This window comes from Lottia gigantea, assembly GCF_000327385.1.
Source record: "Lottia gigantea unplaced genomic scaffold LOTGIsca_1, whole genome shotgun sequence".
NCBI classification, from domain to species: domain Eukaryota; kingdom Metazoa; phylum Mollusca; class Gastropoda; family Lottiidae; genus Lottia; species Lottia gigantea.
This window is the reverse complement of record NW_008706746.1, coordinates 4,512,859-4,536,184: the sequence shown is the minus strand read 5'-3', so window position 1 is coordinate 4,536,184 and position 23,326 is coordinate 4,512,859. Positions and strand designations below refer to the sequence as shown.

General features: G+C 32.0%; 1 protein-coding gene across 1 annotated transcript in view; it reads left to right on the top strand.

The window, feature by feature from the left end:
- Window positions 1-23,326, top strand: part of LOTGIDRAFT_227981 (hypothetical protein) — a gene marked incomplete at its 5' end in the record, with an annotated part of 40,116 nt that overhangs the window by 2,998 nt on the left and 13,792 nt on the right. Inside the window, 46 exons of the mRNA XM_009045652.1 lie at window positions 611-670; window positions 4,415-4,537; window positions 5,701-5,790; window positions 6,228-6,351; window positions 7,121-7,239; window positions 7,787-7,951; window positions 8,184-8,339; window positions 8,486-8,626; window positions 8,935-9,132; window positions 9,474-9,575; window positions 9,945-10,165; window positions 10,521-10,632; window positions 10,996-11,109; window positions 11,300-11,526; window positions 11,693-11,901; window positions 12,208-12,311; window positions 12,420-12,597; window positions 12,753-12,865; window positions 13,000-13,183; window positions 13,413-13,552; window positions 14,510-14,740; window positions 15,520-15,660; window positions 15,844-16,014; window positions 16,276-16,461; window positions 16,838-16,959; window positions 17,388-17,505; window positions 17,806-17,940; window positions 18,140-18,267; window positions 18,470-18,553; window positions 18,711-18,904; window positions 19,192-19,328; window positions 19,584-19,685; window positions 19,901-20,012; window positions 20,235-20,391; window positions 21,034-21,232; window positions 21,369-21,416; window positions 21,452-21,499; window positions 21,535-21,582; window positions 21,618-21,665; window positions 21,701-21,748; window positions 21,784-21,831; window positions 21,867-21,914; window positions 21,950-21,997; window positions 22,033-22,149; window positions 22,480-22,637; window positions 22,775-22,913. Of these exons, the coding sequence (XP_009043900.1) occupies window positions 611-670; window positions 4,415-4,537; window positions 5,701-5,790; window positions 6,228-6,351; window positions 7,121-7,239; window positions 7,787-7,951; window positions 8,184-8,339; window positions 8,486-8,626; window positions 8,935-9,132; window positions 9,474-9,575; window positions 9,945-10,165; window positions 10,521-10,632; window positions 10,996-11,109; window positions 11,300-11,526; window positions 11,693-11,901; window positions 12,208-12,311; window positions 12,420-12,597; window positions 12,753-12,865; window positions 13,000-13,183; window positions 13,413-13,552; window positions 14,510-14,740; window positions 15,520-15,660; window positions 15,844-16,014; window positions 16,276-16,461; window positions 16,838-16,959; window positions 17,388-17,505; window positions 17,806-17,940; window positions 18,140-18,267; window positions 18,470-18,553; window positions 18,711-18,904; window positions 19,192-19,328; window positions 19,584-19,685; window positions 19,901-20,012; window positions 20,235-20,391; window positions 21,034-21,232; window positions 21,369-21,416; window positions 21,452-21,499; window positions 21,535-21,582; window positions 21,618-21,665; window positions 21,701-21,748; window positions 21,784-21,831; window positions 21,867-21,914; window positions 21,950-21,997; window positions 22,033-22,149; window positions 22,480-22,637; window positions 22,775-22,913 (5,895 nt within the window). The remainder of the gene's footprint in view (window positions 1-610; window positions 671-4,414; window positions 4,538-5,700; window positions 5,791-6,227; window positions 6,352-7,120; window positions 7,240-7,786; window positions 7,952-8,183; window positions 8,340-8,485; window positions 8,627-8,934; window positions 9,133-9,473; window positions 9,576-9,944; window positions 10,166-10,520; window positions 10,633-10,995; window positions 11,110-11,299; window positions 11,527-11,692; window positions 11,902-12,207; window positions 12,312-12,419; window positions 12,598-12,752; window positions 12,866-12,999; window positions 13,184-13,412; window positions 13,553-14,509; window positions 14,741-15,519; window positions 15,661-15,843; window positions 16,015-16,275; window positions 16,462-16,837; window positions 16,960-17,387; window positions 17,506-17,805; window positions 17,941-18,139; window positions 18,268-18,469; window positions 18,554-18,710; window positions 18,905-19,191; window positions 19,329-19,583; window positions 19,686-19,900; window positions 20,013-20,234; window positions 20,392-21,033; window positions 21,233-21,368; window positions 21,417-21,451; window positions 21,500-21,534; window positions 21,583-21,617; window positions 21,666-21,700; window positions 21,749-21,783; window positions 21,832-21,866; window positions 21,915-21,949; window positions 21,998-22,032; window positions 22,150-22,479; window positions 22,638-22,774; window positions 22,914-23,326) is intronic.

The window sequence follows — 23,326 nt, the reverse complement described above, 5'->3', positions numbered from 1 at the left end:
CATTGTTCCAGGTAGCATTAATGCCTATATTTATTGATATATAAGAAACCTATGCTGAAATCAATTATAAATGCATGTAAATAAATGACTGATTTGATTTAATGTACATCACTAAAATTCTGATTTTTGATGAATGATATCTCAAGTTAAGTATCAAACTTGCAGCGGTTATACTCATTGATATCGTCTCCATATTTGCTAAAGTGGACTCTCTCTCAAAATATTCACCAAAGTAACATCAATTGTTTTTTAATTTGTTTTAAACCTGACCCCAGACTTCAATTCCAGATTGATCATTCTGATGTGACATTCCAAGACTTTTTAAAAACTAAGTTTTGATTATGGTGAAAACTTGTGACAAAATGGGTACTCGAGGATATCAAAGATATTTTTTTGAAAAAAGAATAAAAAAAAGAATTATGCTCAAACTGAAAAATGGATTCTGGGATATTTTATATTCAGTCCAGTATCTACTTTACCAACCATGTTCACAACAGCACATTCTTCTGAGTTTTCAATATTGTACATAAAAGAAATGCACATTATGAAGAATGTTTGTGCATTAATTTTCAAATCCTAATGATTCTTTTTTGCTATTTCCGCTTTTTAGATTTTTGTATCTTTAATCAATGGAAGACCTGGGGTGAAAGAGCCAACTAAAACATTATTGGTAAGCATTTTCTTTTTTTTTTTTACCTCACTATGCTTATATTTATTTTAAACCTACTCAAGAAATATTGTGGTAATTTATTCTAACATATGTAAGGTATCATGTAAAAATAACATTGCTGATATTACAGTAATAGGTTTGAACATCCTGTTTTAAACCATTACAAACTGTATATACTAGACTAATATTTAACATATATTTATAATTTACTGTGCATTACAGTAAATTTATTAGCATATTTTAACACCTTCTAGTCCTTGTCAAACATTTGGGGCAACTATTGGAAAAGTTGCAGAGAACATAAAGAACAATAGTCTAGGAATATCAATATCAATTTTTAAAAGAGCTGTTTGAAACACTTGTCAATTGGAAGTTAGTGAAAGTCTAGTTTGAATAGGAGTGTCTGGTCATAAGAAGTTTTCTTAGTTCAGATCTATGGTAACTAATCGCTTATATAGTTAAAGATAAGGGCAGCTAAAATATCATGCTTGTATAGGATGGTTCTGGAGCATGGACACCTTTGCTTATCATTTTTCCCTAGTAACTTGCCAAAATAAAATTTACATAATTTTCCCCCGAAAGCATTCCTTATTGAGATCCCAATTTCATTGACTTCATAGCCAGATTTTGATGAATGCGAAAAATGAACTCAGAATTTCATATAAAACTACTTTATTGAGATCAAGTCATCTAATGCATGGGTTGACCCTGGAATAAACGTTTACAATTTCAAAATTAGAGTCTTAACGTTCATGTTAAACACTTCCCAATGTAATGAAGAAACCCTTATTATTATCCAAAATTAGTTCTTTTCACATTCATAATTCTACAGTCAGATCCAATTATCTTTGTTTTGTGAACCATGAAAATACTTGACAATTATCAAAAATAGGTGCACTTAGCTTATTATAGGACAATAGGCAAAATATCTTTGGTATATATATATAGAACTGTATATATTTCAAATGTACACCAACAGATAAATGTATATTTTTATATATATATATATATATGACAGTCTTATAATATTTTGAGGGAATGGAGTAAGCTAGGTATTGACTTGCACAGGTGACAGAAGTCAACCTTACACCTAGTTTCTTGATTAACTAGACTTTAAAAGAATTGTCTTTTTGAAATGAAAGTTTTATACATGGCTTGTCATCAATAAAGACAAAGGTTATGTTTAACTTAAGGGCTCATGTCCATAAAACTGGAGACAGATTTACCTAGTAAGCTTGTTCTTGTTTCCAAATCCATGTTATGTAAATGTATTGTAATTCATATCATTTCATGCAGTAATAAATATTGTTTTAATTGTTTTTCTGTAATTCATGTGAATGTGTATTTAGAATTATTTGATTGTTGACAAATCAAGGATAAGATTTGACAATTGCCAAGAGCTATATTCACAAACAGCTTTAAGTTTTAACTTCTTAAGCTTTATAAACGGAATGCTTCCCTTTGCCACACTGGAAGAGATTGGAGCTATTGTCACGTTGGTATTTATTGGCCAAAATCAAATCAAAAGATGCACTAGTTTATTCTTAATAAACCAAAAGTCTTGCTAAATCATGCAGGCTGAATTCTGACTTCTGGATTTAAGCCATAACTGTTGTTGGTATAGAGATATGTGAACACAACAGGGGCTCAGTTTACATTATTTATTGAGATAAAAGGGTTATTATTTATAATATCTAATTAGCAGCACATTATTTATATCTTAGATCATCCCATTCATAATATGATCAAATTTAAAAAAAATTACAGACAATCTTTTATCTTAGTTTTTACCCCAGCAGGCAAATATGCTGTTATTTTAGTCCAAAACTTGAACTCCAAATATTGCCTCAGAGAAATTTGTTAGAAATTATGTCTGCCAGAAAAGCTAAAATAATAACAAACCTTCCTTTATAGTTTCTGCCTGTCAGCAGTATGGTTTCTGGTCACAAATGCATATATCTGGCAACCATATTTGAATAATTGAGATAATAGTGTCTATGATCAGAAACATATGTTTTTCACAAACTGTATCAAGGTTTAATAATGTTCTAAAGAAATACAAATTATTTGATAAACCATGGACAATCTTGATAATAGGTCGACTCATTTAATCACAATTTATCAAGACATCTTTGCTTTAAAAAGTCCAGTAACTTGTTGGGTTTAAACATTTTTTTATTGATATGCTTATCATTGTTGGAAGGAAATCAAACCTATCATCCCACCCCCAAATACCAACATGGATTTTTAAAGCTACAGAGAAATCTGCATGGTTGGTACAATGAAAGATGACAATGATATGGTTTTGTAGGGTTAAATAGGACAGGACAATGCTGAAAGGTTGTATGTTTTTGCTGAATTATACAAGACAATGTTATGAGATTATAGCTTTTTGTGGGTTACACAAGACAATGCTATCAGGTTGTATGTTTTGTGGGTTACACAAGACATTGCTATCAGGTTGTATGTTTTGTGGGTTACACAGGACATTGCTATCAGGTTGTATGTTTTTGTGGGTTACACAGGACAATGCTATCAGGTTGTATGTTTTTGAGGGTTACACAGGACATTGCTATCAGGTTGTATGTTTTTGTGGGTTATTCTTTAAAGGTGCGGGCACACAAGCGGTCTTGGTCGGAGACTTATGTCGCTGATTAGAGTCTTGTCTTGAGTTTCAACGACTGGCACGGGCACACAAGTAGACAAAAATCTACAGTCAGGCGTTTTTCATCTTGTCGATAACCACGTGTGGATCATGCAATTGAAAGGAAAATGATAATGACAGTCTGTCTTGCAGACGATAAAACTATCGGAGACAATTATCAAACTTGTTTGATATTTATAAATACTGTCTGTAACGCAATAATCTTGTCGTGGAAGCACGGACACAAGCGAGATTTTACTCAAGATTTGAGTCGGAGACAAAAATCTCCGAACAAGACCGTTGGTATGCCCGCACCTTTAGGTTATATGATTGGTGGTTTATAAAGTTTAGAAGGTTGTATTTTTGTGGTTTATAAAGGAAAATGTTGTAAGGTTAGGTTTTTGTAGTTTATTAACGACAGTGTTATAAGGTTAGGTTTTTGTGGTTTAGACAATGTTGTAAATTAGGTTTTTGTGGTTTATAAAGGGCAATGTTATAAGGTTATTAGGTATAAAGACCTGTGATATGTATATTCGTGATCTAACACTCTATTGACATGACAAATAAAAATATCATATACAATACACCCCTAAACACCTTTTATTAATACACTATATATATATGTTAGTAACATCAAAGGGAAGCCTTCAAGAGAAATTTGAAGATTATTGTTAAAGGGAATAGCCTTCAATTTGCCAGAATTTGTTCAAAATGTCATTAACTATTGAGATTAGAGTTTTTAAAAGGCAAATTATAAGATTGTCAAAGATCCTACCATACTCTGAAAAATAAGCTTATTCTATATACAACTTTTAAAAATCAAATTTATCTGTAAGAACTAAAAGCTGAAAATTAAATTGAGATGAAAGAAATACCTTTGAGGCATATTTAAATATGGTTGAAAATGATTTCTTTAAGTTTGTTAATGACCTTTTGGCTTTCCATCTATTGTGCAGTTTTTTCTGGAAAAGGGATTGGTGGACTGAGAATATAAACAAAACAAATCTTGTTATAAAGTGGCATCAGATGAACTCTTATGTAATTTCCATGTATTCGCTTTACTATTTTTGATTTAAAATCATGTGTGATTTTGATTACAGGAATTTACTTCAGCCAGATATATCAGATTGAATCTACAGAAAATCAGAACATTACATGCAGATTTAATGAATTTCAGGAATAATGAGAATCTGACTCATCTTGATCCAACAGTTACCAGGAGGGTCAGTATATTTTTTTCATACACTATATATTTTCCAAAATTTGGGTTATTGGTTGTCTGTATTGTCAATCAGCTTTAAGCTCTATAAGCAGAAATGTAACTTCTCATTATGCTTTGATCTTATTGTCAATAATATTGTTTTGCTATGATGGTTGTTTATATAAGTCATCGATTTTAGGCTTCAGTGTAGGTGTATGTTATACTGCCTAGCAAACTATTAGTTATTGTGGAAGGTAAACAAGCTTAATCTACTATAAAACTACAGATTTTAGCTTGACACTATTTGTTATAGAAAGATATTTTTTTCTTTATCATCAGATATTTTGATCAAATAAACCCTCTGCTACTGTCAATAGGGCTTTTTTGACCTCTTTTTAACAAAATAATGAAAAAAGTTTCAGGTTACATTCCCTTTTGATCTTCTTATTGAAACATTTAATGACTTCAGAGACTTTTCTTCTGGTTTGATCACAAATTTGATATCATTCTAAATCTTGAGTTAGAAATTGTTGGCTATCATTAATCAACTATAGATGTTATATTCAATATGTAAAAGCAAAATTATTATTAAAATGAAATATGTTTCTTGATTGTACACATATATGATAATTGTTTCCTTTGTACTAAGTAATTTTCAAATGATAAAATACAAATTGGAGTATATTAACTATCTAGGATTGAGTATACATGTATTCAGATATGATATGCCCGGTCTCTAACTTGATCCAAGGAAACTTCACATGGCTATGACACATGTTACAGAAAACTTTCAAAATAAAATCAAAGTTAGGAATGGGTATGAGTATGCAAGTTTGGGGCAGTTAAGATGGGATTTGAGAGGTTGATACTGCTTGTTTTGTTTCAAAAGACAATTGTGATTCCTTTTTATGCAGAAAATATAATGACATTCAGCCAAAATGTCAATTTCTTTATGTTTGATAAACAAGTATTGTTAAAGTATTAATCCTGCAGATAAGATCATCTTCCTTGAGTGGCATTTAGTAATTGATGATATTAACACGAACACAATTATATGGATAACAATCATCATTATTTTCCCATTTATATACAATATATTATAATTACAAGTATGTTAGTTGAAAATAAAACTTAGTCCATTAATTTTGTTCAAAATAAGAAGCAATATATATTTTTCTATTTCAGTATTTTTATTCTATAAAAGATATATCCGTTGGTGGTCAATGTATTTGTTATGGTCATGCTAGACTTTGTAGAGCCCAAGGAGCTGACAATGTAAGTTTGTCCCTATATTATGAGTTATCTTGTCACGCAAACATATTTAGCAATGGCAATAAGGATTAAATGTCAATAAATGTTTTGGAAGTTTTTGCACTTTTGTAGTGATTGTAGTAATGGAAGAAAAAATTAATGTGATGTCATGGATGTAAATGACATTGGGTAACTCATGACAACATTGGATATAAGACAAAATCTTGCAGATGGAAAAATCTTGCAAATGGAAAATCAATTGAGCTCTCCAATGCACTTTATATTCAGATTTGATAATGCTTGATGAGAATATGATGATCACATTATGAGACTTGAGTAGAGCATTAAGAGCAGAAGTTTCACTTCCACCATGATGATTAACTAATTCATTGCATTACACTTCAGCATACTTTGTGAATGAAAAATACTGTTGATAAAATATTTGATATTTTTTGTTATAGAATCTACAATGTGAGTGTGAACATAATACATGTGGTAAGAATTGTGAAGTCTGTTGTCCAGGTTTTAATCAGAAGCCATGGGGTCGTGGTGTAAATGGCAATGGTAATGGTTACAAATGTGAAGGTATGTAGATTGTATTGTTTTCAAACCATGAAGACTACATCAATGATAGGTTTGGAATAAAGGAAATAATAATAAGATGTAGAGTATTCAAGCAAAAAATCACAGTAAATAGATAATATTCTTATTGAACTTGACATTAATGAGTTACTTCCCATGTTAGAAAAGCTGGTTTATTAAGTTTACCTTTCTAAGATGAAACCAAATTTGTGTGATATAGTATTAAATTTGAATTTGCTTGTGTTTAACACAATATTTGCCACTGTTCAATCCTTGTCAGGTATAGATCTTATTTACTCATCGACCATACTGAATCTACAACGAGGCTCATAACGCAAACAAACAAGGTAACAGAGTGTCACTGCAATGAAATTGCCACCTTGAAATTTTTAAAAGCGTTTTTCTCCAATCCCACTTACTAAAAACTAATGATATTTATCATCATTAAATTTGAAATTGATTAAGCTCCCTAATGATACTTTCAGATGAATTTTACCTTCAAACATTTCTGAGAATGGGAAGTTTTAAGTCCCTTTACTCCTTGTTGATTAGGTGACATAAAAACGAGGTTTGAATAAGATGTATTGAATACTAAACTCCACTTCCAATTTAGTTCAACTAAAGATTAATTTAATACTATCAAAGTTTAAAGAACATTAGATGAGCTCTCACCAATAAGTAGGCCTATACATATTAGAATTTACTAATTCTCATTAAAAACATGTCTCAATAAAATTTTGCTCTCTACAGTGTTTTCTATTTGTATTTCCAGCCTGTAATTGTCATGGTAAAGCTAGTGAGTGTGTCTATAATGCTACAGTGGACAGTTTAGGATTAAGTTTGAATGAAAGAGGTCAATATGATGGTGGTGGTGTTTGCATCAACTGTCAGGTAAGATTTTCATTTTGATCACTGAAAACCTACTATTTTTTTGTCTAAGATGAAAACTAATATGGAGCATGAATAAGGAAATGTATTAATAAAGCAAAACATTTTGTATGCATGTAGTACACTTAAAGATGATTTCCCTTACTTTCAGTTATGAAAATGAAAATGCGAATATAATACTTATATAAATAGAAAGTAGATGTGTTCTAATGACTTGGAAAAATACAAGTTTGTCTCACTTGTGCGTAATTAATTTATAATTAGCTATTTTAGCAGAATTTTATTGAGTGACCAATCAAGAAAGGTCAAAAAGTCTTTTTTGTTTATCCAGACTGTTTATACATGGACATTTATGATTCGTTAAATATCTTAATTATATACAATAAAAACTAAATGATATGATGTAGAATAATGATAAATCATTAGAAACACCAATTAATCAAATAGATTGCTTAATTTACCACTAAAAATTAAAAAAAAAACAATCATAAACTGGTCAATGGGAATAGTAAATTCTGAAAGATGATTTTTGTCTTGATCTTGATTGTAGAGTAACACAGGGGGAGTCAACTGTGAAACTTGTATTGAAGGATATTTTCGACCCATGGGTGTACCTGCCACTGCACCAAAACCTTGCAGACGTTGTAGCTGTCGAGAAACAAGAACATCTACTTCTAGATGTGTGACAGATGATAGTCGCATATCAGAAGGCCTGGTGGGTTATTTGTTTTTAAATCAGTTTCCCTTCTTTCACATGAATGACATTTGGTGTTGTAGATTTGGCAAGATGATCAGTTAGTTGAACAGAGCAGACAGTATGTAAGCAAACAAGCAAGTTTTTATCAAACTATCATCAACAATGTCATTGATGACTTTCTATCAAATTTTCTTATGCCTGTCACTCAATGAATATAGAAAATATTTAAAATGAAGAATGTTACTTTCAGAAACCAGGTGACTGTATATGTAAACCTGGATTTGGTGGTGTAAGATGTGAGCAGTGTCAATTTGGTTTTTATGGTTACCCCAATTGTAAGCCATGTCCGTGTAATCCAGCTGGTAGTGCTAATCCTGCCATCTGTGACAGGAGATGTGTTTGTAAGGTGTGTAGACAACTTGGCATTATAAGAGAATGAACATTTTAGCAGAATCGGAATGTGGTCATATGCCATTAAAATGTCTTTATTTTGTAAATGCATTAGGCTATTTGAATGGTAATAGTTTTGAGATATGAAATTTTATTTTGCAGGAAAATGTAGAGGGTCGACAATGTGACAGATGTAGACCAGGATATTATAATTTAGATAGAAACAATCCTGAGGGTTGTACCAAATGTTTCTGTTTTGGGGTGACAACATCTTGTGGTAGCTCAGATTGGGGAATATCACAGGTAAGAATAGAGTTTCATTACTATTTATGGATCTTTCAAGTTATTTTGATATTAACTCATGACCATAATGTTATTGATAAGTAACTGCAGCAGACATGGGAAAACGACTATATCTCTGTTTTTTATATAGTACTTTTTGCAAAATGGCCCCAAAATGCCTGGCAATGATGTTGATGTTGGCATGTATTTGTTATTGCCACATGTTTTCCTTTGACAAACATTTTTGATGATATAATAGGTATCTGTAATGTCCTAATGAGTGGTTCAGGATGAGTTTGAAGAACCTACATAATGCTTCTTCATTCTAGGTGACAGAAATGAATGGTTGGGTATTGTCAACAAGAATGGCTGATGGTCTAACTCTGTTACCTCGATCATTTAATGGCTGGTTAGAGGCAAAGACCTATATCCTGACAGGAAGTGATGTTGAAGGTACTGGAAGCTGGCCTGTCACTCAAACTGATATTCATTACTGGGTGGCACCTATGGTCTTTACTGGAAACAGAGTAAGTTATAACATCAATTATATACATTCTTTTAGTCCTATCCATACTCCTTGATTTTCTCTTTTGCCTGTGTTCTTGGGTTCTTACATGTATATATATAGGGTCTGTCTGTAGGAATTCCTAATATAAACCACACCAAAGTAGCAGAAGATTGAATATTGAATCTGTTATGCATAATATTAGAAAATCTTATCCAAGTTTCTGTATACAAGAGTGATTTACTTGTTGCTTTATGTTGGTGGAATTAGTTGGTTCAATATCTTTATATGAGTTGTGAAATTTTTTGTAAACAGAATTGTTCTTTATCTTTCATATTTTCAATACAAATATTATGTTTTCAGTTGTCATCTTATGGTGGAATGTTAAAGTTCACTATAAAGTATATCTTAGATTCTAATATTGACAAGAGGTATCATCTCAGTGAGCCAGATGTTATTATTGAGGTATGTCTATCATTAAACATGCTCTTCTGTTTTAATTTACTTTCAAAGAGCTGAAATTTAACCTTATCAGCTGGTAAATTATAGTTTAGTTTTGTGGTTTAAAAACAGCCAATTCTCAATCCACCACACATTTAATTTTGTAAGTGATCATGATAAACAAATGCTATTTTTATTCTACTGCAAAATATACTATAGTCTACTATCTAGTGTTTAGAGTGAGATGAAAATGGTGAGGCACTGGTCTAGATCACAAAGTAAGATCACAAGGAGTTTAGTTGATTAGTGTAAAAATAGTTAGTGTTATAGGATAGACAAATCTAGTTGTTCCTTTGTCCAAGATAGTTGGTGTACATATTTGTGATATTTTAGGGAGGAGGTATGATGATAACAAATGGACAGAAATATCTGAGAGAAGAAATAGAAAATAGAGTTGGTATTGTTCTTCATGAATCAGAATGGAGGAAACTTATCACCGTGGACAACAGACTGACAGAAGTTCCTTTAACCAAGGGAGACATGATGAGAGTCTTACAAAGCATTATGAGAGTTATGATTAGAGCTACTTATCATACAGCTCAGGATACTGTCTAGTAAGTAACATTTTGTTTCTTTGAGTTTAAGACACTGTTTGTTATGTATGGTTGGAGTCGGAGATACCTATAGTAGCAAACAATGATACATCTGACCAGAGCTACTTATCATATTGCTCAAAATAAATCTTAATCTACTGTTTAGTACTGTCTTGTTTGTATGATCAGTAATAACTTTCATACAGTATAGTTTTGTCTTGTTAGTATGATCCCAGTTACATATCTGGCTTAAGATACAGTTTACAGACTCATGTACAGTGTGTAGTACATATTATTCAGCACAAGATAAAAGGTTGTGTTTTTTATGGTTGTTTTTTGTTATGATATTTTGTTATTGATTATATATTTTTTTCAGTTTGAGAGATGTGTCATTAGATGTAGTTAGTCCATCATCACGAAGTCCAATGACTCTAAAGTCTGTAGAGAAATGTAATTGTCCACCAGGTTATGCTGGATTATCTTGTGAGGTAATGTCCTACTTGACCTAATTGAAGCCCATATCTGCCAATAACTCCTAATTGTTGTCGGCCTGTTGTGCACCAACACATACTTGCAATTTTTTTTAAAATAATCTGGCCTTTGGGCACAAGATTTTTATGTCACCATTTATGTATCACAAAACTTAAAACTAAATCAGTATTTCTCACAGATATCTGAGATGTTCTAGTTTGTTTCATGGTGGATAGCATTAACAGTAATTGAGCATGATTTAAGAAATGCTTTTTAAAGAGTACTAGCTTGCATCATAGTTTTGCTGTCATATTTGCTGCTACTCTAGCTGCACATATTTGATGATTTGTATCTTAATTATGTCTTTTACAATTATTAAGAGTTGTTCCCCTGGATGGAGAAGACAGAATGGTACTCTGTATAATGGTGTATGTTTACAGTGTAATTGTAACAGACATTCTAGTGATTGTGATACAGCTACTGGAACCTGTATGGTATGTGCACATTTATATCTATATTATATCTGTATTCATACAGTATTAGTCTTTCAAGGTTATCAATGGAACAATTCTCAGGGATGAACTGTTAGTTGTTGTTATATATGGCTAAATGAGCTCAAAGTATCTGCACATTTACATTGTGCATTTTAACATTTTTTTAGACCAAAATATTTCTGACTTTCAGAATTGTCAACACAACACTACAGGTCCTAATTGTGATAGATGTATTGATGGTTTCTATGGTGATCCAAGACGCGGTTCCCAAGATGATTGTCAACCATGTGCCTGTCCATTACTCAATCAACAGAACAATTTTGCTGATCAATGTGTGTACAGTCCAACTTTAGAGAATCGTTTTGATTATCAGTGTTTAAGATGTAGAGAAGGTCACACTGGTAAACATTGTGAACAGTAAGCACTGATGTTTCTTGCTTGATACATTGATACATACAAAAGACCATCCACAAAAAACATAAAGTTTAGAAGTAACCCTTGAAAATGATTAAATGTCTTTCTCATTTTTAAGGACTATGTAGGCCTAATGGTCTGTTACTTTGGATCCAAATTCTTCTTTCAGATGTGCAGCTGGTTACTATGGTAACCCTATGATGAGAGGTGGTTATTGTAAACCATGTAGTTGTAGTGGTAATATAGATGTTCTAGAGCCAGGAAGCTGTAATAGTATAACTGGAGAGTGTCAGAGATGTCGGAATAATGCTGAAGGAGAAAAATGTGACAGATGTAAACCAGGATATTATGGAGTAGCTCTGGAAGGTGGTTGTACAGGTAACATCATTTACTAGTAACAATAGATAAAATGTCAAAGAAGAGATTGTATCTCAGGCACTATGAAATATATTTTCTTCGGTGTGTCCCAAAATTGGAACTGTAACCACTACAAGAAAAAAGACGTATACTGATCAGAATTGATATCTGAAATGTGTGTTGCAGTTGATGATTGCACAAATTTTAGAACACAAATTAATGTACCATGCACAGGATACAAATCTATGAACTTATTAAAAAGAGTGAAATAGTGAACGAAGTATAATGTGATTATGTGATGTAATGTATGAATAATTGTTTTTTCAGCCTGTAATTGTTATATAAATGGATCCTATAGTGAGAATTGTAGAAGCAATGGAGAATGTTCTTGTAGGCCAAGATACACTGGTAAACAGTGTGATAGATGTCAGGTAAATAATTTGGTGAAACTGTAGAAACCATGTGATACAGCATGGTGTCAAAGTTGCTTTTTGTAACAGAAATGGTGTTGTCTATACATGTTATTTTGATCTTTTCAGTCAGGTTATGGTGATATTAAGAATGGTTGTAGTAGATGTCGATGTAACCGTATTGGTTCTGTCAATACACCATGTGATAATGTATCAGGACAATGTCGATGTCATAATGGAGTAACTGGGTTGAAATGTGATCGATGTAAAGATGGATTCTACCGATTGACTTATGAAGGATGTACAGGTATTTACTTAGCAATTGTGATGTATGTTTTCTTTTAGCTTTTTGTTGTTGAATGTAGCATTTGCATTTATAGTGCTTCACAGTTTTTGAAATTGCCAAATTGTTATGAAAAATCAAAGCTTTTTTGTATTTTAAAGTTTAATCTTGTTTTACAGATTGTGAGTGCTACAGAAGAGGTACCTATAATAACAGTGGTAGATGTCATTCTATGTCAGGACAATGTAATTGTTTACCCAATGTACAAGGAAGAAAATGTGACTCCTGTCCAGTAAGTTGAACATACTCTTTTAAAAAAAGAATAATCCATATTGCCAATCTGTAATAAAGGTTGCACTTGATATGGATAATGTTTGACAAATTTTATTTTTGAAGGTTTTCTAGGCCATTTTTCATGAATTTCAGACTGGATATTGGGGTTTGGACTTTAATGAAGGTTGTAAAAGATGTGAATGTAATAATGTAGGAGCTATCAATGCTCAATGTGATGTTAGAAATGGACAGTGTACCTGTCGTAATGGTGTTGGTGATAGACAATGTGACAGATGTCTACCTGGTTACTATGGTTTCCATTATGATGGCTGTAAAGGTAGGTTCCAAAAATCAGCAGTGTTTTTTAGAGTAATAGATATAAGAGAAAATGGTGAAGAGCTGATATAATGTTGATGCCGACTCTGAGATATGCTGTTTTGTAACTCGCAATCCAAAAATATTGCTCCTACTCATACACATGACAAAAAATAATAACTTTTTCTGGAAAGTACTTTAATATGGGTAATTGAAATTATTAACCATTCAATTATTATTCTATTCTCTAGTTTGTGAACCTTGTAATAAAGAAGGTCATATTTGTGATCAGCAGACAGGCAAGTGTGTCTGCCCACCCAATATGTCAGGTCCTAAATGTGAGAAATGTGATGATAACAATTGGGGAATAGATAATATCACTGGATGTAAGGTAGGTAGACTTTTTGCACACAATTTCTCATTTTTATATTTGCAAATTTAGATTTAGAATATGAGCATTATAGTTTTTAATTTTTATCATTTAATGCATTATGGCATGTTTTTTTCAATTGCATCTCTCGTCTTCAATTATACATACATTCTATTTGTACTTGTTTTCCTAAGATTTGCTACATTTCTGATTGGCTATGAGTTTAAAAGATGTTTTGGTTACTATCTGTAAATGTATGAAATATTCTTTTGGTTATGGTATGGTGGATGGAAACATTGTTTATTTTCACTTTGTTTTAGATCATGCACCATCAAAATGCACCATTACTTTGCACTTGCACTTAGATTTAACAATTTATGTGTTTTGTTATTTGTCAACATAGTGTAGAATTGATATTTTGTGTATACAGGTTGTTGCCTGTTTGTTTTTAGCATAATTGTATATTAAGGAGCATGCCAAATGTAAAGAGAAATGTCCTCAAAAAAGTCCTTTAAATTATTACATATATTTTCTCACTATTCTGGTTGTATTGCGATTACATGTATATCACTTTTCCAGACCATACCATGCATCAGACTTTCATTCAGAATCTAAATATAATGATACAATTACCTCATGTAAAAGTGAGTTATCTCAGGATCATAATCATAACATTGACGGAATTTTTTTCTCATGCTCTTTAATAAATTTTTGTTTTAACATTTTTTGTCTCTGATTATTGATTTAGTCATTATTTAAAGGGGAAGATTTGATCTCATATCATTGCTAAAGTGAAGCTAAAGAATAAAAGACATAGCCAATTAGGAGTTATTTTGTGGTCAAAAGTAGACTCCTCTGAATCAGATTTGAATTTTTTTATTTGTTAGCTAGTTTGACCCCTTTGAAAATTAAATTAATAATCAGGTACAAGTAGACCTAACATATTTGTTGTTTCTTAGAATCATTAACTGTTTTCAGCCATGCAACTGTAACACTTTAGGCGCTCGAAGACAGCAATGCAATAGGCGTACTGGACAATGCAAGTGTCGAAAAGACTTCACTGGTATTCAATGCGATCAATGTCAAGTTGGTCACTTCAATTTTCCAGTATGCGATGCTTGTAATTGTAACATTAATGGCACAATGTCAGACACTTGCAATGACTTGTCAAGTTGTGAGTGTGATAAACGTGGTCAATGCCAGTGTAAGGTAGGAATGTGTTATGTGTTTGTCATGCTTTGTCTTTGTTATGTGTTCGTTATAACTAGAGAATCAAATGCACCTAGAATATTAACTTAGTACATGTAGGTGTAGATTTTCATTTTTCTTTGTACATAATGTAGAATGTGTCCTATCATTGTTCTTGTCACTTTATATGAGCTTTATGCCTAAGATTTATTTTGAAAATAGCTTAGCCTACTTGCATTATGTTATTTGCTTTATCTGCTGTTATTTACACATATCATGGCTGTTTTCTTTTTCTCTGTTGAGCAACAGAATTAAAAAATGGTTTGCATACATCTTATAATGTATTAGCTCCATGGATATATCATTAATGAAATAAAATAATCTTCAAAAACTGTTTTGTCTTTAGAAATTCACAGGTTTGTATGTAAAATTTCAATGAGGCTAAATGTGTAGATAAATATGTCTTGGACAAATAAGTCACTTATAAAATCTTCTGAAATTCCAAAATCATGATAAAAATTTTCCTTTTAATTTTTTTATGTTTGAATTTTGTGATATAAAGTAAAATAGATCTGCATTTGCCCCATTTTGAAGTTTTAAGGTATTCCTTATTTATGTTTTTTAAGGTGGCAGAATCACTTTTAAGCACATAATAATTGGGCATTGGGTTTCATTTTTTTTTCACATAATTCACTTATTGCACTTAATGCACAGGTTTTAAGGAATTCTTTGGTTATGGCTTATTTTAAGTATCTAGTTTGTGTATTTGTAACAAATTGCTATATTTCAACCATTTTCAGAGGAATGTAGAAGGGCAAAGATGTACAGATTGTAAGAGAAATACGTTTGGTTTTGATTCAACCAATCCATATGGTTGTACAGAATGTTTCTGTTTTGGTAAAAGTCAGACTTGTCGTCAAGCACCATATGTGTGGACAACGGTAAGCCTGGCAATCACATATATTGGAAATGTTTAATGGTGAAACCTTAAAACAACCCTACTATGTAGTTTATGTATAGAAACAAAGTATTAAGGAAGGCTTAAATGATAAATCAAGCATAGAATATTGTAGGGCAGGTAACAGAAATATAGCATCATTTTAGATATTCACTTATTATTGTAGGTGTCACTACCAGTTCAGAGAGTAAGCATCAGCCAATCTGCATCCGAAGAGGTACAGTATCGTCATGGATACCCTGTGATAAGGACTGGTGTAACAAGAATAAGAGTTCCACCACAGTCTGTCAATGAGATGTTGTATTGGAGTTTACCATCTGAAATGTTGGGAGATAAGGTATGATGATCAACTCATTAGATGTCTTGTCTTAAATTATAAGGACTCTACTTACATTGAAGACCATGCTTTGAAATTGGTACTATGCATGCATGAGCTCCTGCTAAAAGAACTACTGTTTCTTATCAAAGGACATGATTGTAATTTAAATACGTCTTGTAGATATATTCGTTTTAGGAATGATGAATTTTGCCGCAAGGTGTGGTAAACAGTTGTCTATACTTTAGCTCTGGAGAGTTTAGCCAACTTTTAATATTTCAGACTAGATCCTACAATGGTAAATTGGACATCATTCATTATTTTGAAACAGCCAATCCTGATGAGATTGATTTTAGACTGATGCCATCTGTAGTGATCATGATGGGAAATGGTTTCCAGATCTACTATCATGATAATGTTACCCTAGAATCATCAAATCCACAAGGTTTCTCTATAAGACTACATGAGGTAGGCTATGCTTTCATCTTATTCTGTAATTATGCAATAGATGTCCACAATTTAAAGACTACTTGAAGTGTTGGAGTCATTTGATTGGTCAGCCTAGTTTAGATTAGTTTATTGCAATTGTTAAAATCCTGATATTATCTTAGTCTAAGATAAGATATTTTAGAAACTGGTACACAACGACGAACAGAATTTTGTTCAACAAACAGCAAGCAAAATTTCCTTACATTTCTGATTAGTATGTTTTATTATTAGTACTTTTTGAACCACCACATTTCAGCCTAACTGTCCAACATTTTATGAATTGAATACATCTGCACTTTGGCGATGAGTTAAAGCAAGCAGTACACCCATTTAAAGATACTTCTTATTCTTGTAGTATTATTGGCGCCACTCTAGTTCTATCTATCCTATAAGTAGAGCACTGCTAATGGTAGTGTTACAGAATGTGGAAGCTATCTTAATTCCAGCAACTAATGATGGTAGAGCGATATATGCAGAGTAAGTGAAGAGAGTCTTTTAAAAAAATTCCCAACCTTTCACCTTGCTACACTGGATCTCAAGAATTGTCCTGACCGTGTAGCAAAGGTTGAAGCATCAGAAATTTCTCTCTTGTAAAGGTTAAACTTTGTCATCTAAGAGTAGCAGACAAAATACCAATAACAAGTCATTGTCTTGAAGATTACCCCAACTGCTAACAACTGAGCTATACCACAGCTAATGGTTGATCTGGGACCTCTCAGAGGTTAAAGAGAAGTCTTAAAATTCAATGAACAAGGGTGGTCAATTTTGTGGGAGATGTCTAGACATTGTTTAACTATATGTATCATTGTAAGTATGTCTAATTTGTAAATCATGAATAAATGTCAAACCTCTCATCAAGAGAGTCCTTGAATTTGAAAGATTTGATGTTTCATATCCTATTGTAGACTTGGTCCTATTGGTCTACAATTAGCTCAACCAGTACGTGGTGTAGATATTACAGATAGAGCATTAGGTGTAGAAATCTGCCAGTGTCCTGAAGAATATTCTGGTGATTCTTGCCAGGTAGGAAGCTTTCTCTTCCTTGGATAAGAGAATGATAGGAATCGCATGGCTAACTCTCAAATGCTCTGACCAGCTTATTGATAATGGCAGTTATCTAGCATATCTTTAAAAAAGTTTCTCTGTCGCTGGACAACTGAAATAAATGTTGATGAATATAAGCAGGTAATTGTGATTTTTTGTGCTCTAGTAATTTCGTATTTTGATATTTTGATTCAGATTGGGTACACAAACTACTATACACCATTGTTGCCATCTGAAATTGTCAAATTTATTTTGACATTTGTGTAATTATTTCTACAGAATCCTGGAGATGGGTATTATCGTGAGAAACAGAATGGTACCATTGGTAACCCTATTATTACTATAGGTATTAGTAGACCATGTCAATGTTATGGTCATAGTGATAAATGTGATAGTGAAACTGGACAATGTACTGTAAGTAAATCTGGAAATATTTTCGACTCTCTGAATTTATTGACACTGTATAAAAGTGGGATAGACAAACATGATTTAAGTCCATTTGTAGAAAAAACAGGTGGTGGTGTAATTTTTAGCATCTTTGAGAGAAATGTGTTTTTTTTTATTTCCAATTAATGAATTGAAATATACTTTGTGTTTCAATCATTCATTTCAGAACTGTGTGCATAACACAACAGGAAAGCATTGTGATAACTGTGCACCAGGATATTATGGTGTAGCTACTCGAGGTTCACCATGGGATTGTGCTCCATGTGCTTGTCCATTAATAGATCGAAGTAACAAGTAAGCAATTTTACTTTTTCAAATCTATTGGATTTAATTGAATTTTTGGCCTGTTTATCTGGATAATGAGTTTTCTTTGATGTCAATGGAGTATTTTGTACATATATAAAAAGACAAACTAGCTTTGCGTTTTGATACTGAACATATTTTTAAGAGCTCTCAATGGAGAATGCTTAATATAAACTAAATTTTTGTATTCTAGTTTTAGTCCAACATGTCTGAATAGAGGTGGTAAATTAGTATGTACTAACTGTACTGATGGTTATGAAGGTGAAAGATGTGAAAGGTAATTTGACTTTCTACCTCTACTTTAAACAAATCTTGATTTTGATTGTTGCTGTCCTGTCTGACCACAAACTGATTATGATTGATTTTTTGAATGTTTTTTCTGCATTTTCAAGATATTTTTGGTTCATTTTGAAATTTTTGGTTCATGTTTTCAGATGTTCAGCTGGTTACTATGGCAACCCATCTATAGTTGGTAAAATCTGCCAACAGTGTAATTGTAATCCAGAGGGTTCAGTGTCGCCAGAATGTGATTTGATAACTGGGCGTTGTTTATGTTTACCAGGAATAGAAGGTGATAAATGTAACCAATGTCAACCAGGTTCTGCTGTACAAAATGGAACCTGTACATGTAAGTAGAAAGTTTGTCTGATTCTTTCTATGATGTTTACTATGATCAGTATTTAAGAATTTTTATAGTTGTGATATTAACCAATAGTATTCTATTGCATGAGTAATTCAGGAAATGGGATGGAATGGAAGTTGCTCCCCAAAAAGGCTAAATATTATAGGGAATTCATGTCAGAAGGAATTTATTTTAAAATGAGTGCACCATTGTTCAGTCTGATCAGGCTGATGAGATTTAAATTGTCAGAAATGCTTTGCATCTTTCTTTGAATGTTTCTGTGTCTTTTTCAGCATGTTATGGAGGATGTACTGGTATTCTATTAATTGATTTACAAGAGTTGGATGCTCAATTTGGTGGTAAAAACTTTACTGTACCATTGCCATGGAAAACATTATACAAGATTGAAAATGATACAAAAATGTATAGAGTAAGTGGCATGGCATAATGACCAAATTTTGTTTCATCAATCATGACTTATATTACTTCCTAATGAAATTTAACAACATTTGCTAATTAAAAAGGTTTAAAATAATTATGATCATAGTAATGCAGTTTTCACAAACTATGATTATATGAGATTTGTATTTTAGAGGTGCAATATTTTAGTCTTGAGCAGTGTCTATATAATCTAATTTTATTTGTGAATGTGTTTATATGCCATATATGGTATTATATATTTTAGGAACTATTGAATGCAGCCAGCTTTCAGAGTGGATCAAAATTTCCACAGTTTGAAAATGGTACTAAATTTTTAGAGGAAATAGCAATAAGACTAATGAATAGGGTAAGATATTTTTCATTCATCTCCTGCTTTTCTGCTTTCAGGCTTGTTGTCATGAAAGTCTCAAAAAGCATGTCTATGCGAGTGTATCTGATTCTGACCTACTTTTAAATGACTGTTTTCATCAGGAGCAAAACTTAAAACAATTAAATTCTATTGGACTCTCTGACTGGAGAAATAAGCTCAAAACATAAACATTAAGTTTGATTGTTTTATAGGTTGAATATGTTGAACAAAAATCATTGGAGACAGCTGAAGAAGTTGATGGTATCTCTAAAGATGCTGCAGACTTGGAACAATTCATCAAAGAAATGTTCAGAAATATCAGAGGTGAGATTCCTTACTGTAATTTCGAGTGGAGAAGTTAATGGAGGGCTAATGTAAATAACCTTAATTTCCAGTTTATCAAATACTGCTATATACACTGCTTATTTCTTAGATAAAAACGAATTTCAATGGTGATCATAGCAGGTTTTCAATCAGGTTTTCCTAAAGGACAGCGGGATAAAGAACGATTATATATTCCTCATTGATATACATTGTATATTCTAGATGATGCAGAGAAACTGGAAGATTTGGTTAAGAAGTTGATCTATGAACAAGCTGGTTTAGATGTGTCTGCAGCGTTGGATGAAGCTAAGAGAATCATCAGAAAAATAGAAAGAAGAGATTTTACTCAAGATGATGAAAAATCTAAGGATGAGAAATGGTAATGTAAATTTAAAGATTTTTTATACCAAGCCGAATTCAGTTACAGTAATCATAAAAAATTAACATCTGTCACCTCTCACAAACTAAGAATCATGTTTGAAAATGTTCAGTCACATCTTTACTAGTCATGATGTCTAAATCCAGCTTCAAAATATTCAGTTGTGTCTTTAGCTTATCATAATATTTGAATCATTCTTGAAAATATTCAGTTGTGATGTCTGAATCATGTTTAAAGATGTCATGCCCATGCTAATCATGCTGTCTGAATCATGCCTAAAAATGATCATGCATGTCTTTTCTAGTCATGATGTCTGAATCTTAATTAAATTTGTTCAGTTGTGTCTTTTCTAGTCATGATGTCTGAAGCATGCTTAGAATTGTCCACTTGTGTCTTTGCAAGTCATGATGTCTGAAGCATGCGTAAAAATGATCATGCATGTCTTTTCTAGTCATGATGTCTGAATCTTAATTAAATTTGTTCAGCAGTGTCTTTGCTAGTCAAGATGTCTGAATCATGTTTCAAAATCCTTTTCTAGTTTTTAATTCTGAGCTTTGAAATTATGTGTTGTGGGAAATTGCCAAAATTCAAAGTTCCTAAAAGTCACTTTTAAGAATATTCTTATTTTCCATATTTTTGTAGGCAAGCTCGAAAACTATATGAACGGGTCAAAGATCTAGATGAAATGAATTTTAATGGAAGTAAAGTTGATGAAAAGATTAAAGATATAGTAAGAAGACTAGAAGATTTAAAAGAGAGAAGTAAGGAGGCTCGGGAAAAGGCTAAAAGAGTCATTGATGAGGAATCCAGTAAACTTGCTAATCAGATAGCTTCCCTCGAGGTTGGTACTCTCAGTTTTAGAATTTAGGATTCAACATCTAGATATGCTAAAGATAATGCTGCTCTGATAATGTTATATAACATTTTAGTAACATACATATATATATATATGCTATGTAACATAATTATTATTTCAGGATAAGATCAATGATGCTAAAGATTATAGAGATGATGCTGATCTGATGGTGGATGATGCTATATGACATTATTATTATTTCAGGATAAGATCAATGATGCTAAAGATTATAGAGATGATGCTGATCTGATGGTGGATGATGCTATATGACATTATTATTATTTCAGGATAAGATCAATGATGCTAAAGATTATAGAGATGATGCTGATCTGATGGTGGATGATGCCATATGACATTATTATTATTTCAGGATAAGATCAATGATGCTAAAGATTATAGAGATGATGCTGATCTGATGGTGGATGATGCTATATGACATTATTATTATTTCAGGATAAGATCAATGATGCTAAAGATTATAGAGATGATGCTGATCTGATGGTGGATGATGCTATATGACATTATTATTATTTCAGGATAAGATCAATGATGCTAAAGATTATAGAGATGATGCTGCTCTGATGGTGGATGATGCTATATGACATTATTATTATTTCAGGATAAGATCAATGATGCTAAAGATTATAGAGATGATGCTGATCTGATGGTGGATGATGCTATATGACATTATTATTATTTCAGGATAAGATCAATGATGCTAAAGATTATAGAGATGATGCTGATCTGATGGTGGATGATGCTATATGACATTATTATTATTTCAGGATAAGATCAATGATGCTAAAGATTATAGAGATGATGCTGCTCTGATGGTGGATGATGCTAATTATTATATAAAAGAAGCTCGAGATCATTTGGATAGGTTGAAAGAAAACTATATTGTAAGTCCTCTTTTCTCTTCTGATATGTCTGAATCAAATAAGTCTAAGTTGATATATTTGTTCCATGTTTCAGTATTCTTCTTTGGCATTTTGATGATACTGCTGGATTAAACCAAAACTATGTTGAAAGCAAGGAGGACATGCCCCTCCATAAAATATCATGCCAATCTGCAGGTTAAATAAAAAGTAATGTTTGTTTAGTTTTTAGTAAAGAAACATATTCTGATATGCATTTAGATGACAGGAAAAGAAGCAGACATATTTGGTTTCCATTGGAGTGTCATCGGAATCCCAAGAGCACAAACAATGGTTACCATCATTTATTTTCAGGCTTTAGAAAGGAAAGAATCATCATTAGATATGGTTTTGAATATATTGGATTCTACTTATTATGATCTACGTCAAAATCTCAACATGGCAGAAGATAGTGTGAGAAAAGCTTGGCAGAAAGCAAGAGAGCTAGATAAACAAGCTCAAGATTTAGATAGGTAGGTGTACTAATTCTCCTCTCAGTCTTATATAAGATTAAACAGAGCTGAACAGAATTGCATAACACAGTGGATTAAAATTATCAAATATGTTGAATTGATTTAAACTTCACATTAACTCTTATATTATTATCTAGATTATTTTCAAAGACAAGGGCAGATGCTGAGCTTCCGTTGAGAGCTGCCAAAGTTTATCAAAATATAGTGGATGCTATTAAGTTGGCTGAAAATGCTTCAAGAAATGCTCTAAAGGCTGCAAGAGATACTGCTAATATTGTAAGTTCTTGCATGTTAAAAGGCACTGGGAAAATTCAAATTTTCTGATGAAAATATATCACTGTGGTCTAATATTCTTTTCTTGTTTGGTTTTCTCCCTTATTCGCAGAGCATTGTGGGAAGTCAGTCTTTAGGAGAAAGACTTATTTGCGTTATTTTATTCGATTGTGAATCTTAATTTTTAAGATAATTGAACACAAAAACCTACCCAATACCTTCCCTTTTATCATGTACAATATTTCGAATTATTTGTAAAATGGCGGTTTGTTACCCCATCTTACATAATGATATTTTAGTTAGCTTTATAATGTCAATAGTTCGATTTATTTTGTACTTATGTAAGGTATTATTCCTTAATTCTTGTTAAACTTATTTTGATTTTTGTCTACTGACCTGTTCCATATTAGATTGAT